This window comes from Pantherophis guttatus, chromosome 2, assembly GCF_059756535.1.
Source record: "Pantherophis guttatus breed Tessera chromosome 2, ASM5975653v1, whole genome shotgun sequence".
Lineage (NCBI taxonomy): Eukaryota > Metazoa > Chordata > Lepidosauria > Squamata > Colubridae > Pantherophis > Pantherophis guttatus.
Genome location: NC_142064.1, coordinates 265,381,424 through 265,395,364, shown reverse-complemented (window position 1 = coordinate 265,395,364; position 13,941 = coordinate 265,381,424). Strand labels below are relative to the sequence as shown.

At 44.3% G+C, this 13,941-nt stretch overlaps 1 protein-coding gene across 1 annotated transcript; it reads left to right on the top strand.

Moving 5' to 3' along the window:
• The first annotated feature begins 57 nt into the window (after nt 1-57).
• Nucleotides 58-5,460, top strand: LOC148115767 (uncharacterized). Its single transcript, XM_087884155.1, has one exon. It carries the CDS (start codon nt 1,033-1,035, stop codon nt 2,392-2,394), a length of 1,362 nt encoding a protein of 453 aa, XP_087740281.1. The 5' UTR covers nt 58-1,032; the 3' UTR covers nt 2,395-5,460.
• The last annotated feature ends 8,481 nt before the right edge of the window (nt 5,461-13,941 follow it).

The window sequence follows — 13,941 nt, the reverse complement described above, 5'->3', positions numbered from 1 at the left end:
GAGATTATTTTTCAATCAGCAAAAAAGAGAAGTATCTAGAAGTCAGTGGGGAGAAAAAGGTCAATAAGGAAAGTCACGTGGAGCAGACAGGAATGCAGGCTTCTCCCTGTGAGGAAGAAAACGGCTTGAATGAAAGCAACACTAAACAAGGCATTGTCTATATTTTTGACTCCCTCAAGAATATCAACTGTGGAAAAGCTCCATAGATTTGCCTATTGTGGGAAAAATACAAGTTGAAAATCACAGCTGATTATGCACAAGAGGAGCCAGAAAAGAGAAAAGCCATAGAAATTACCTGACTGTGGCAAAAGTTTCAGTCAGAATAGCTCCTTTGTGGTTCATGGAAGCAACCACACAAGAGAGAAGCCATAAAAATGCTCCCAATGCGGTAAACGTTTTAGTGAGCATGGCATGTGGTGATACATCAGAGGTCTCACAGCAGGGAGAAAACATTATGACTGTGTAGATTGTGTGAAAGTTTCATTAGAAATTCCCAGGTCATGAGACACTAAAGGCCTCACACATAGGAAAAAAACATTTGAATATCCTTTCTGTGGAAAAAGTTTCAGTGAGAATTGGTTAACCCACCGAGGACTTGCACAGAAGTGAAACCCTTTGAATGTCCTGACTGTCATCAGGAAATCATTGTCACAATTCCATTCTGGTGATACATCAGTAGATTGACTCCAGGGAGAAACTGTATGAGTGTCTAGATTGTGGGAAAAGCTTCATTATCCATCTCATGAGACACCAGAGAACTCACATAGAAGATAAACCCTTTGAATGTCTGATTATGGGAAAACTTTTAGTCAGAATTCCAGCCTGATGATACACCAGAGGACTCACATAGGAGAAAAAATGCTTTGAAGGTTCTGATTGTGGGAAAACTTTCAGTTATAATACCAATTTGGTGTCATACTACAGGAACCACAAAGGAGAAAACCCATTTCAATGTCCTGACTATAGGAATAGTTCCAGTCATAATTCCATCCTGGAATTATAAGAATTATAATCAATAGGAGGATTCACTCCATGGAGAAACCCTATGAGTGTCGAGAATGTGGGAAAGGTTTCATTAGAAATTCCCACCTCATGCGACACCAGAGGACTCACACAGGAGAGAAACCCTTTGAATGTCTTATCTGTGGAAAATGTTTTAGTGATAATTCCAGCTTGGTGAAACACCAGAGAACGCACACAGGAGAGAAACCCTTTGAATGTTGTTTCTGTGGGAAACGTTTTAGTGATAATTCCAGCCTGGTGAAACACCAGAGGACTCACACAGGAGAAAAACCCTTTGAATGTCCTGACTGTGGGAAACGTTTCATTAGAAATTCCCATTTCATGATACACCAGAGGATTCACACAGGAGAGAAACCATTTGAATGTCCTATCTGTGGGAAAAGTTATAGTGATAATTCCAGCCTGGTGAAACACCAGAAGACCCACACAGGAGAAAAACCTTTTGAATGTCCTGACTGTGGGAAAAGATTCAGTCAGAATTCCTACCTGGTAATTCACCAGAGGAGTCACACAGGGGAGAAACCCTTTGAATGTACTGACTGTGGGAAAAGATTCAGTCAGAATTCCTCCCTTGTAGTACATCAGAGGATTCACACAGGAGAGAAACCCTTTGAATGCCCTATTTGTGGGAAAAGTTTCAGTCACAATACCAGTCTGATGAACCATCAGACTACTCACACAGGAGAGAAACCTTTTGAATGTCCTGACTGTGGAAAAGGTTTTAGTCAAAATTCCCACCTCATGAGACACCAGAGAACTCATCCAGGAGAAAAACCCTTTGAATGTTCCGATTGTGGGAAAAATTTCAGTGAGCATTCCTATTTCGTAATACACCAGAGGACTCACACAGGAGAAAAACCCTTTGAATGTTCAGATTGCGGGAAACGTTTCAGTCGAAATTCCTACCTCATTAACCACCAGAGGACTCACACAGGAGAGAAATTCTTTGAATGTCCAGATTGTGGGGAAAGTTTCATTAGAAATTTCCACCTCATGAGACACCAGAGTACTCACACAGGAGAGAAACGCTTTAAATGTTCTGACTGTGGAAAAAACTTCAGTCAGAATTCCCACCTCATGAGACACCAGAGGACTCACACAGGAGACAAACCCTTTGAATGTCCTGATTGTGGAAAAAGTTTCAGTCAGAATTCCCACCTTATCAACCACCAGAGTACTCACACAGGAGAGAAACCATTTGAATGTCCTGACTGTGGGAAAAGTTTCAGTCGAAATTCCCACCTCATGAATCACCAGAGGACTCACACAGGAGAGAAACCTTTTGAATGTCCTGACTGTGGGAAACGTTTCAGTCGGAATTCCTACCTGGTAATACACCAGAGGACTCACACTATGGAGAAATCTTTCTAACGCCCAGTCTTTGGACGTTACTTCAAGCATAAATCATCCCTTATGGATGATTTATGAAGGAAATCCACATGAGGCAACAGTTGAAGGGTTTAGAGAAGTCTTGAATTTCATTTGTGATCTCCCATTCACAAAGTGTAAATGAAAAATTGACTGAATTCTGGCCTGATTCCTTTTACTTAAACTTATAGGTGGAGAGAAAAGGTGGAGAAAGTGGAAAATGGCTAAGTACCATTGGCAGAATCTTCTGAATATTTTCGCAGAAGTAGTGGAATTCCTCAAAAAGAAATTTTGGCTGGTGCTTTTGTATGTTGATTATGGACCCACATATGGAGTTTCAGTCTTGTACCTTGTTTTCACCCAGATTTAAACCCCAGAAGTCCCCAGCCAGCATAAACATAGTCCTCTAGATAGAACTATTATGGGACTGAGTTGTTAAGCAGAACACTGGCTACCTCAGCACTGGGGAAAACTCTTGGAAGCCTAGTATAGGGCCAGGCTTGCTTGCTGTAGGCATCCCTAGGCCTCCCCCACCCTCTAAGACATCCTGTGCTCTGTTTTGTAAGCCTTGTTTCCGCTCAGCCCTTCATTCTGCCCCAGGATCCCCTTACACCTGACTACCATCCCACCAGATCTCCCATCCTCCTCTCTGATCTCATGTTGGGGAGGGAGGGGAGGACACACATCCTTGAGCCTCATGACTGTGTCCTGGAAACCACCACCATTTTCAGTGAGCCCTGAATGCATTATGTTGGAAGGATCAGAAGCATTTGACATGTAAAAAATGGGTCTTGTCGGTGTTGCTATGATCATTAGGGCAAGGCAAGATGCTCAGATTTACCTCAAACTGAGATGGGCAGTAATAAAATTTAATAATAAATTAATTTAATAATAAAAAGATAATGTAAAGCTCATTTCCCAACTCTTGCTCAGTGATGAGTCCACACATACAGTGAGTTTTTAACACACTACACTTATTAACTTGTAATCTCTCTCCTGTCCATTCTGCATCACTATGACCAATCTCTTTCTCAGCTTCCCTTCCTTCCTCATTATAAATTTAGAATTTCAGATTCAGATTCACACAGGAGAGAAACCTTATAATTGTCCAAATTGTGGGAAACGTTTGATTGGAATTTTGAACTAGTGATACACCAGAGGACTCACACAGAAGAGAAACTATATGAATCTTCAGTTTGTGGAAAAAGTTTCTTGAATGAAAGCACCAATAAACAAAGCATTGTCCATATTTGTGACCTCCTCAAGAATATCAGCTGTGGGAAAGCTCCATAGATTTCCTTATAAGAAAAGCACAGATTGCAAATCACAAGTGATTATGCAACGAGGAGCTAGACAGGAGAAAAGCCATACACATTAGGTCAATGTAACAAAAACTGGTCAGAACAGCTCCCTTGTGGTTGTGTCTAGATTGTGGGAAAAGTTTCATTAGAAATTTCCATCTCAGACACCAGAGAATTCACACAAAAAAACCATTCAAATGTCCTTTCTGCGGGAAATGTTTCAGTCAGAATTCTAGCCTCATGATACACCAGAAGACTCGTATAGGTGTTGTGATCTAGGCCCAAGTTGTTATTACCAGACACAATCAGTCCTAAACAAACATATTTTTTAGAACAGCTGAGAATTACTTAATTCTCAGCTTAGTCCAAATTAAGTCCAAAACAAATTCTTCGTAAACAGTCCTTTGGCCTTATCACCAACCTTTGTCTACTTTGGCACCCTGTCAAAGGCTTTTCTTGGCAAAAGTTCAGAAGCAAGAGATGCTGACAAGAACAAATGTAGCAACGTTGCTTTCCTACAAAGACCCCAAGAGCCATTGCTGCTCTTTTAAGCCTTCTGGGAGGGGCCAATCATCTCCTGGCCTTACTCCCGAGTCGTCCTTTTTGCTTTAGCTGCACTTGCCTTCTGGCAGCTTTTTGCATGCGTACACTAGGAATAGGCTCTTCCTGTTCTTCTGCCTCTCTGCTATCCTGCTCTGGAGGCTCCGGAAGCCGCGCATCACTCCCAGATGGCCCTGGCCCCATCTCTGCCTCCGATGCAGAGCCCACGTCCGGGCCTTCCTCTGACTCCAGGAGTGGCCCATTGTCCTCCCCAGCCTCTTCACTGTCCAACTCCGTTGCCAGCTCCGCATGATAATTACAGCCTAGTGACACACCAGAGGACTTGCACAGGAGAGAAACACTATGAAAGTCCTAATTGTAGGAAACGTTTTTGTGATAATTACAGCCTAGTGAAACATCAGAGGATTCGCACAAGAGAGTAACCCTATGAAAATCCTAATTGTAGGAAATGTTTTTATAATAATTGCAGCCTAGTGAAACACCAGAGGACTCGCACAGGAGAGAAACCTTTTCAATGTCCTGATTGTGGGAAACGTCTCAGTCGGAATTTCCACCTCTTGAGACACCAGAAAACTCACACCACGGAGAAACCTTTCAAATGTCCATCTGTGGACTTTACTTCAAGCATAAACCATCCCTTATTGCACACAAGGAAATCCACATGAGGCAAAAGTTAAAGAGTTTAGAGGAGGCTTGAATTTCATTTGTGATCTCCCATTCAAAGTGTAGGTGAGAAATTGACTGTTTGCATTCTGGCCTGATTCTTTTTACTCAAACTTTTCTCAGGATTAAAATTGTAGGTGGAGAGAGAATTACACACATATCATCATGGTACTACATTTATGTAGTAACATTTTTTTTCTTTTCCCCTCCCATCTCCCTTTTCCATTTACACAAGTGTCATCTGAATTTCTATTTCTTTTTTTCTTCTCTCTCATTTACCTTTATATTGTCTAATTTATTCCTCTATCATCTTTTATTCATATTTCTTTTCTAACCATACATAAAATTGTCCCCATGTCTTGAAATACACCGATTCCTCTTTATCTTTTATTCCTAATGTTAATCTGTTCAGTTCTGCGCAATCTAAAATTTTCTTTATTATTTCACCTTCTGGCGGGATTTTTTCTATCTTCCAATTTTGTGCAAATACAATTCTTGCTGCTGTTCTTATGTGTATAATTAAATACATATCTTCTTTACTATATCTCTCTGGTAAAATACCTAATAGAAAAATCTCTGGTTTTAATTCTATACCGCGTGCCAAAAGCAGGGGAAGTGCAGGGGGATCGCACATGTGCATGCCCACGCCCATAATTCAATGCCCCCTGCACCCCGCAACCCCGCGTATACGCACATGACCCCCCAGCTTTTGGCGTGCGACAGCAAAAAGGTTACCGGTGGGTGCGGTTGGCCTTTTTTTGCCCTCCCCAGGCTCCAGAGACTTTCTTGGAGCCTGAGAAGAGTGAAAACGGCCTCCCCCACACCCTGCAAGCCCTCTGGATGCTCAAAACGCCCTCCCAGAGCCTCCGTGTGAGCCCTGTACTTACTTGGCATCCAAAATGGGCCACATGAAGAATCCTGGGAGGGGAGGGGTGGCATGGGCTCAACAGTATTAAGGGTCAGAGGAATCTAGGTGTCCTACTGGATAGGTATGAGCAGGGCCGGATTTAGATGAAAAGAGGCCCTAGGCTATTTCACTTATGAGGCCCTTTCACCTATAGTGAAAGTGTAATTTTAATTTTGCTAACAATTTGAATGTAGGCCCCTCTTGATCTTGAGGCCCCTCTTGATCTTGAGGCCCTAGGCTGAAGCCTAGTTAGCCTATAGGAAAATCCGGCCCTGGGTATGAGCCAGTAGTATGCTGTAGCTGCTAAAAAAGCCAGTGTAGTCCTAAACTGCATCAACAAAGGGATTGTGTCAAGCAGGGGTGGGTTCTAATTTTTTTTACTACCGGTTCTGTGGTCGTGGCTTGTTTGATGGGTGTGGCTTGGTGGTCATGTGATTGGGTGGGGGGTGGCTTGGTGGTCATGTGACTGGGTGGGTGTGGCCAACTTGATGTCACTCATGTCAAAGGTTAGGGTTAGGGTGCCTGGCCTCTCCTCGCCTCAAAGGTCTCAACAAGATACAATTTCCCAATTGTACAATTTTTACTACTACTGAACGTCCAAAATATGTGTACATGTATATTACATAGTATAGTGTGTATAGGCACACAAAAAGATACATTATCTACTATATACTGTATGTGTATGTACACACACACACACACACACACACCTCTTCTAAAACTATACACATTCAACCTCACTTATTACATTTGGAAAAACACACCAGAGTCCACTTTCTGTCACACATTTAACTATAATTTCTGTACATTAGAACATTACACACGCCTTCAGATTTACTTTCCTAGCCTGCAATGACTGTTAGAGCCAGGAGAGGTCATGGATTGAGTAAAATGTGGTGAAACTCACTTAACAACACTCTTGCTTAGCAACCAAAATTTTGGGCTCAATTCTGGTCATAAATCAAGGATTATTTCTGCCTTCCTCTGCATGGCAGCCTTGTTCTAGTAAACTCCTTCTTCTTTCTGGCAATTTTCCTCTCTGTTAGAGGCAACAAAGTAATCCAGATGATGTAAGGTTTCCTACTGGAGCAGGGGGTTGGACTAGATGGCCTCTAAGGTTCCTTCCAGCGCTAGATTGCTGTCCTGTTTCAATTGTCTTCTGAAGCCACGTCTAATGCCAGGGTTTGTGGTCCTTCCTTCCTCTTCTCTCTCTCTCTCTCTCTCCCCCTTTCCTTCCTCTTTCTTTCTTTCTTTCTCTTTCTTCTTTCTTTCCCTCTTTCTCTCTCTCTTTTCTCTCTCCCTTCCTCTTTCTTTGTCTTTCTTTTTCTTTCTCTCTCTTTTCTCTCTCTCTCCCTTCCTTTCATCCTTCCTTTCTCTTTCTTTCTTTCTTTCTCTCTGTCTCTTTGTCTCTCTCTTTCCTTCTTTCTCCTTCTTTCTTTCTTTTTCTATTTCTCTCTCTCTCTCTCTCTCTCTCTCTTCTTCCCTCCCTCCCCTTCCTCCTTCTCTCTCTCTCTCTCTGCTTCTTGGCCTGAGCAACAAAGTCCCCTCCCCTCCCGACCTTTGGTCTCCACAGCCTGTCAGGAGAAGGAAGGACAGGCGGGAAGGCGCTGGGGGGGGCGCTGTCCGGCCAGGTCAAATGCAGGACCAAGTATTAAAGGAAGGAACCATCTGTGCTTGGAAGAGGGGGGGACCAAATCCCACCCCACCCCGCTTCCCTTTTACCTTTTTTAAAAATTTATTAAAGAGTTTTACAAAAAGAAGAAAAAAAAGTTTTTACAGATATTTCCCCGTCCCCCCCTCTTCCTTACCCGACCCCCACCCACCCTGAACTTCCCAGAACAAAATACAGGGTATAACAATTAACAGTCATATGCTAAACTAAGCTAATCAACTAAAGATTCCTATCCCCCACTTCACACTTTAACTCCCCTTTTACTTAACTAAATATAAATACTCTTAATTTTTCTATTCATTCATAAGCTATTTGATACTTTTTAGTCCGATATTTGTTTTGAATATAATCAATCCATCTTCTCCATTCCGATATATATCTTTCTTGTGAATGATCTTTCAAATATGCTGAAATTTTCGCCACTTCTGCCAGATTCGCTACTTTTAATGTCCATTCTTCAATAGTAGGCACATCTTCCTTCTTCCAATATTGCGCCACCAAAAGTCTCCCTTTTACCTTTCTTTAACTCGTCCCGCTTCCCTCCCCAAACCTTGGGAGGCAGCGTCCTCCGCGCCACAAAGCCCTTGAGGTGGCTGCAGGAGGGGGAAAAGAAAAAAAAAGTCTTGGCCTCTGAAGCCTCTCAAAGGTGTGTGTGTGTTTGGCAGCACTGAAGTAAGCCACGCGATCGGCCCCTTGCCTTCCGCTGCCGCCGCCACCTCTGCCTCTTCCTTCTCGGCCAACAGAAGTCAGAGAGGAAAAGGCAGTTGCTTTGCTGAGCGTTTCTCTGCACTTCCATCCCAAGTCAGCCCCCGGAGAAACACTCAGCAAAGCAACTGTCTTTTCCTCTCCGACTTCTGTTGGCAGAGTGTGGTGGCAGGCCATTCTCACCGGGTAAACAGACAGGCTGCTCCTGGAGCAGCCAGGAGAAGGAGGAGCTGCCAGCGGGGAGGCGAGCCGCCCCAGGAGGACCGGAGGAGAGCGCAGCTTCTCACTCATGGAGCTCTACCAGTGGAGAAGTGGGCACGTTAAGAGGTGTGCTGGCCAGGAAGCGGTTACCAGGAGCCTTGGTGGCGTAGCAGACTAAAGCACTGATAAGTAACACCAGCTGCCTGCAATTACTGCAAGTTCAAATCTCACCAGGCTCAAGGTTGACTCAGCCTTCCATCCTTTCGAGGTAGGTAAAATGAGGACCCGGTTTGTGGAGGCAATAAGCTGACTTTGTATAAAAAAGAACACTGCTTGGGGTGGGGTGGCGAAAGCCCTACTAAGCAGGTATATACAAAAGTATGAAGGCTATTGCTTGACTCATTCAGTCTCTGGAAAAGGGCAGCATATAAATCGAACTAATAAATAAATAAATAAATAAATAAATAAATAAATGCTCTGTAGCTGGAGAGGGTTGCACAAACCTTTGCTGGAGTGAACATGCAACCAAGAAGCATGACCGCTTCTTGGCTCGCACATTTCTTAGCGCTTTCTGTGACCACTTCCATGCTGGTGGATCTCCATGAGTGAGGAGCTGCGCTCTCCTCCAGTCCTCCTGGGGCAGCTCGCCTCCCTGCTGGTGGCTTCTCCTTCTCCTGCCTGCTCCAGGAGCAGCCTGTTACCCGGCGACAATGGCCTGCCACCACAGCCTGCCCCGCCCTCTCTGCCCCAGCAGTTGCTCCTGGTGCTGCCGGAGAAGCGGCAGCACGAGAACCGCTCTTACTGGGGGCAAGGGGGTGGCGGTGGCAGAAGCAGCAGGCCAGAGCTTCCCCCCTCCCCCCCTCCAGAGGCCTGGGGCTATGCCAGAAGTCTGCTCGGGCGGAGAGACAAGAAAGCTCCGGACGGCCCATCCTTGCCACCACTGCCCCCTCGCCCTTGGCAGCAGCAGTTCTTGCACAGGAGCAGCTGGCAGGGGAGAGGGGATGGTGGCAGGCTGTGGCAGCAGACAGTTCGAGCCAGTTAAGAGGCTCAGCTCCAGACAGCATTGCCCCAAACATACCTGGCTTCTCCCTGCAGCAGCCCACATGGATCCCAGGCAGCGCAACTTCGGGGCCTTTCCTCATGGTGGTGGTGACGAGGCAGGCAGGCAGCCGGGTGCACGGGAATGACTGGCGGCAGCGCTCCTGGCTGGCAAAGGGCGGAGTCCCGGGGCTACAATGACGGTGGGCGGGGTAAGCAAGTGGCGACTGGGCCGGGAACCAGTTCGGGGGCATGACCACCCAATCTTATTACCGGTTCTCCGAACTACTAAAAATTTTTACTACCGGTTCTTGTGAACCGGTACAAACCGGGAGCAACCCACCAGTAGTGTCAAGACAACAAGGAGTAATAGTACTGCTTCACACTATGCTATGAGACCACACTTAGGATACTGCATCCAGTTCTGGTCACCACAATATAGAAAAGATTAAGACCATGGAAAGTGCAAAGAAGATCAATAAAGATAATAAAGGGTCTGGATGGTAAATCGTATGACTATCAGTTGAAGGAGGTAGGATAACTGGGCTATTGAAGAGAAGGATTAGAAAGAAGCATGGTAAGGGGGCTTTTAAGAAGTGGCTGTGCTCTCCATGGCGTCTCCTTGGAAAGAGCTTAGACTCAGAAACTTCCATTTGGGAGAGAGCCATCCATTTGTGTGTGCTTATAATCCCAAATTCCTCCATCAGTCCCAGAGGAATGGGAGCTCCCAGAGCAGAAATATCTCACCATGATCCTTCACATCCTTCTGGGTAACCCACAGCTGGATAGGAGAATGATTATTTCTTCCCCGCAATGCTTCCAGCAAATGACATCCAGTGCAAATGCCTTTTTCTGGGTGTAATACAGATAGTCCTCACTAACCATTTGCCTGGTTTAGGAACCATTCAAGATTATGATGGTATATAAAAAACAGTTTGGCAAACAATCTTTGCATTGACAACCATCACATTGTCCCCTGATCAGTGGTGGTATTCAGCCGGATATATCCTGTTTCCCCAAAAATAAGACATCCCCTGATAATAAGCCCAATTGGGCTTTTGAGTGCATGGCAATAAGGCCAAGCGCTTATTTCAGGGTTCAAAAAAATATAAGACAGGGTCTTATTTTCGGGGAAACATGGTATTAATTGTTGTGAGCCGCCCTGAGTCCTATGGAGATAAGGCGGCATATAAATCTAATTAAAATAAATAATAAATAAATAAATAAAATCTGGTTTGGACTAACTGGTAGCAGCGGATATGGGAGCCTCCACCCACCCGCCCGAATGTCATCATGACCAGAAGGGAAGTGAGGTCAAAAGCCTGTTGCAATAAAGTGATTTGGTGTATTTCTTGCTTTTTGCATGGGGAGCTTCTTGCTCTGCTTCTGTGGTGATGAGTGAATATTCACTAACAAGTTAGGGATAATCATCATGGAGAGAGTCTATTGATGTGATCACTGAAGTAAAAAATGACTTGAACGCATAGAATCAATAAAAAATCTTGCAGCTGCCTTAGGCAGAGATGAAACATGGTTTCAGCTTTATGTCACTAAATGGCACACTATAGATGAGCAACACCCATAACTGAGGCATAAGGAGTTTAAACATTTAGATTCCTAGACAGGATTTGGAAGAGGAGAACAGCAGGAGAGCTTCCTCTTCCAGCTCTCCACTGAGAGGATGGAGGCAGTAGGGTGGAGGGTGGCCGTCCTGGTCTTCCCAGGATGGAAGCAGCAGCTGAAAAGTGAGCTGAGCACAGGTGGAGGAGAGACCAGAAGCAAATAGGACTGCTTGGGTTTCCCCTGGAGGGGGTGGGGGAGGCAGAGAAGCAAGGAGGCTGAAACAAGTCAGCTGCTACATATTCCTTCCATCCCCAGATTGTATTCCACTGGTGGCACATACTTTAAAACTGGTGCCTGCATTTTAGTCTCCTCCATGTTAGAGTTGACTCCTTGTAATTTTTGTTCTCCTTTGTTCTTTTCTTGGCAACAATTTGGAACTGATCTGCCAGTGGTGTCTTCAGGAATTTTATTTTTATTTCTATATCTAGCAAACAAACACATGATTTCCTGGTGGTGTGCTGTCCATGGATTAACATGGCCTAACTGTGCTTAACCCACAACTTTTTTTAAAAAGTCGCTATTGAGCCCATAAGATTACCATCATCATCATTACCATCCATATCTTATTAAATCTGCATTAAAAATGGCATTGTAGGGTGTCCTTCTAAAAAGGTTTGCCTGGTGATCAGTTAGCTATTTGGTTTGATTGGCCATTCTATTTTGCCTTTTGTTTTTTTTACAAATCTTTTTTGGAAACGTTTCTACCAAATATAGGCTATCACTCCCTCTTTCTTAGACCCATTTTCTAAACCCTGCTGCATATTTTTCCTCTCTCTGTGATCTAATGGAGACTTCCATGCAGGCCAATTTACAGAGGAACATGGCATTTAGCATTTAGCAAATATAAAATGTCCTCCTTCAGCAATGAAGAGACATGGTGGGTGCTTTTCACAAGTGGGTTCCAAAATTTGTTACTACCGGTTTTGTGGGCGTGGCTTATTTTGTGGGTGTGGCTTCCTGGTCATGTGACTCAGTGGGTGTGGCTTCCTGGTCATGTGACTCAGTGGGTGTGGCCAAGTCATCATCACTGACTTTTTTGCCCTAATGACCCCCAGGCAGAAAGGAACACTTAAGTACAGCCATTAAGACAAGGGGAATTAGGCTAAAAATAACTCTCCTGGAACTCCCCATTTCCCCTTTCATGGCAGACTTAATCCCTAGGATATGAAAGACAAAAGACCTGGGACCATGATTAAGGCAGGTAAAACAGGAAAATGACACCAGGGGCAATCAGAAACACATCAAAACCCATCAAGCTGGGTATGCTTGGCTGCAAAAAAAGAAATCTTAAGAAGAATGAAAATATTAACCTTAATGTGAACGTGGGTAAATATTTCCAGGAGTATTGCATGACAATTGAGAATTTTTTTTTTCTGGTTAAACTTTTCTTTCTTTTGATGAGTTAGCTTAATGGAAGTTTGTACTTTCTCCAGGTGAAAATTGATACTTTAAAACTCTATATGTATTATATTACTCTCTGCAATTCTATCCATATTATTATATTTTTTTCTGTATTTTTAATAATTTTCAATAAAATTTTTTAAAAAAAAACCCATCAAGCTGCAGGAGCTCACAAAGCTGAACATATGAAAGCAGCTATTGAGTCACATAAAACATGGTTGCTGCAAGAAGTAGCCACCTCACAAAAATTATACAACCTCAAAAACCAGTTATTACATTTACACACATAATCTCGCAAAGCTGCACATATGAAAGCATCTATTGAATTTGAGTCACATAAAACAGAACCACGTTCCATGTTTCTTGCTTTTATATGTGCAGCTTTGTGAGATTTTGTGTTTCTGTGGTGAGTATGAATCACCACACAAACACACAGAATCTCACAAAGCTTGCACAAATCTAAACATATAAAGCAGCTAAAATTTCCTAAATTTTATGTGACTCTATTTCTTGAAAAAAAATACATTTCCTAAAAACACCATTTCCAAAAAAAAATACATTTCCTAAAAACAATACCATTTCCTAAACATAATTTTTTTAAATTATTTACTACTTACCCAATTGAAGGTACAAGGCAGGCAGGCAGACAGATTCAGTTGCTCACCGATGAAATGGATGCCTTCCACTTCAAGTCAGGCAGGTTTGCCTTCTAGTCGCTCAGGATTTGGCTCCTGAAGGCTGGAGGCTGTACAACGCAGGCAGGCAAGGCAGGCTGGAGGCTGGAGGGATGGTGGAAATGTTAGGCTACGTTAGATTCTCCAGCTAGCTAATAGAGGTCGGGGATTTGGCCTGCAGGCCAGCAGGGCTCCAAGAGAGCTCTGGCTGGCTAATAGAGGCTGGGGATTTGGCCTGCCAGCCAGCAGGCCTCCAAACAAGCTCCGGATGGCTACAGGAAGTCGGGGATCAGGCCGGGCAGCCAGCAGGGCTCCAAGAGAGCTCAGAATGGTTAATAGAGGCCAGGGATTTAGCCTGCTGGGCAGCAGGGCTCCAACAGAGCTACAGGTGGCTACAGGAAGCCGGGGATCAGGCCGGTAAGTGCTTACCTTTAGGCGGGAAGAGACAGCTCCATTGGCAGAATGCACATGCGTGAGTCCCACCGGGAGGTCACCACTGAGTCACGAATAAGGTGACCAGACGTCCCGCTTTTGGCGGGACAGTCCCGCTTTTGAGCAATTTGTCCCGCGTCCCGCGGCGTTTTAAAAAAGTCCCGATTTTTCATTCTGCCTCCTGGTTCCCGGCTGCCTCCTGAATCCCCGCTGATGGCTAGAGGGAAAAAACCTGTTTAAACTCTTGCCGCGGGCTTCAAAGGGCCGCCCTACCTTAATTAGCTCGGCTTCCCCCTCTCAGCTGATTTGCACAGGGCTCTGCTCTTGCTAAATTGCTCAATTTTTTTTTCCTCTTTGTGCAAACCAAGCTCA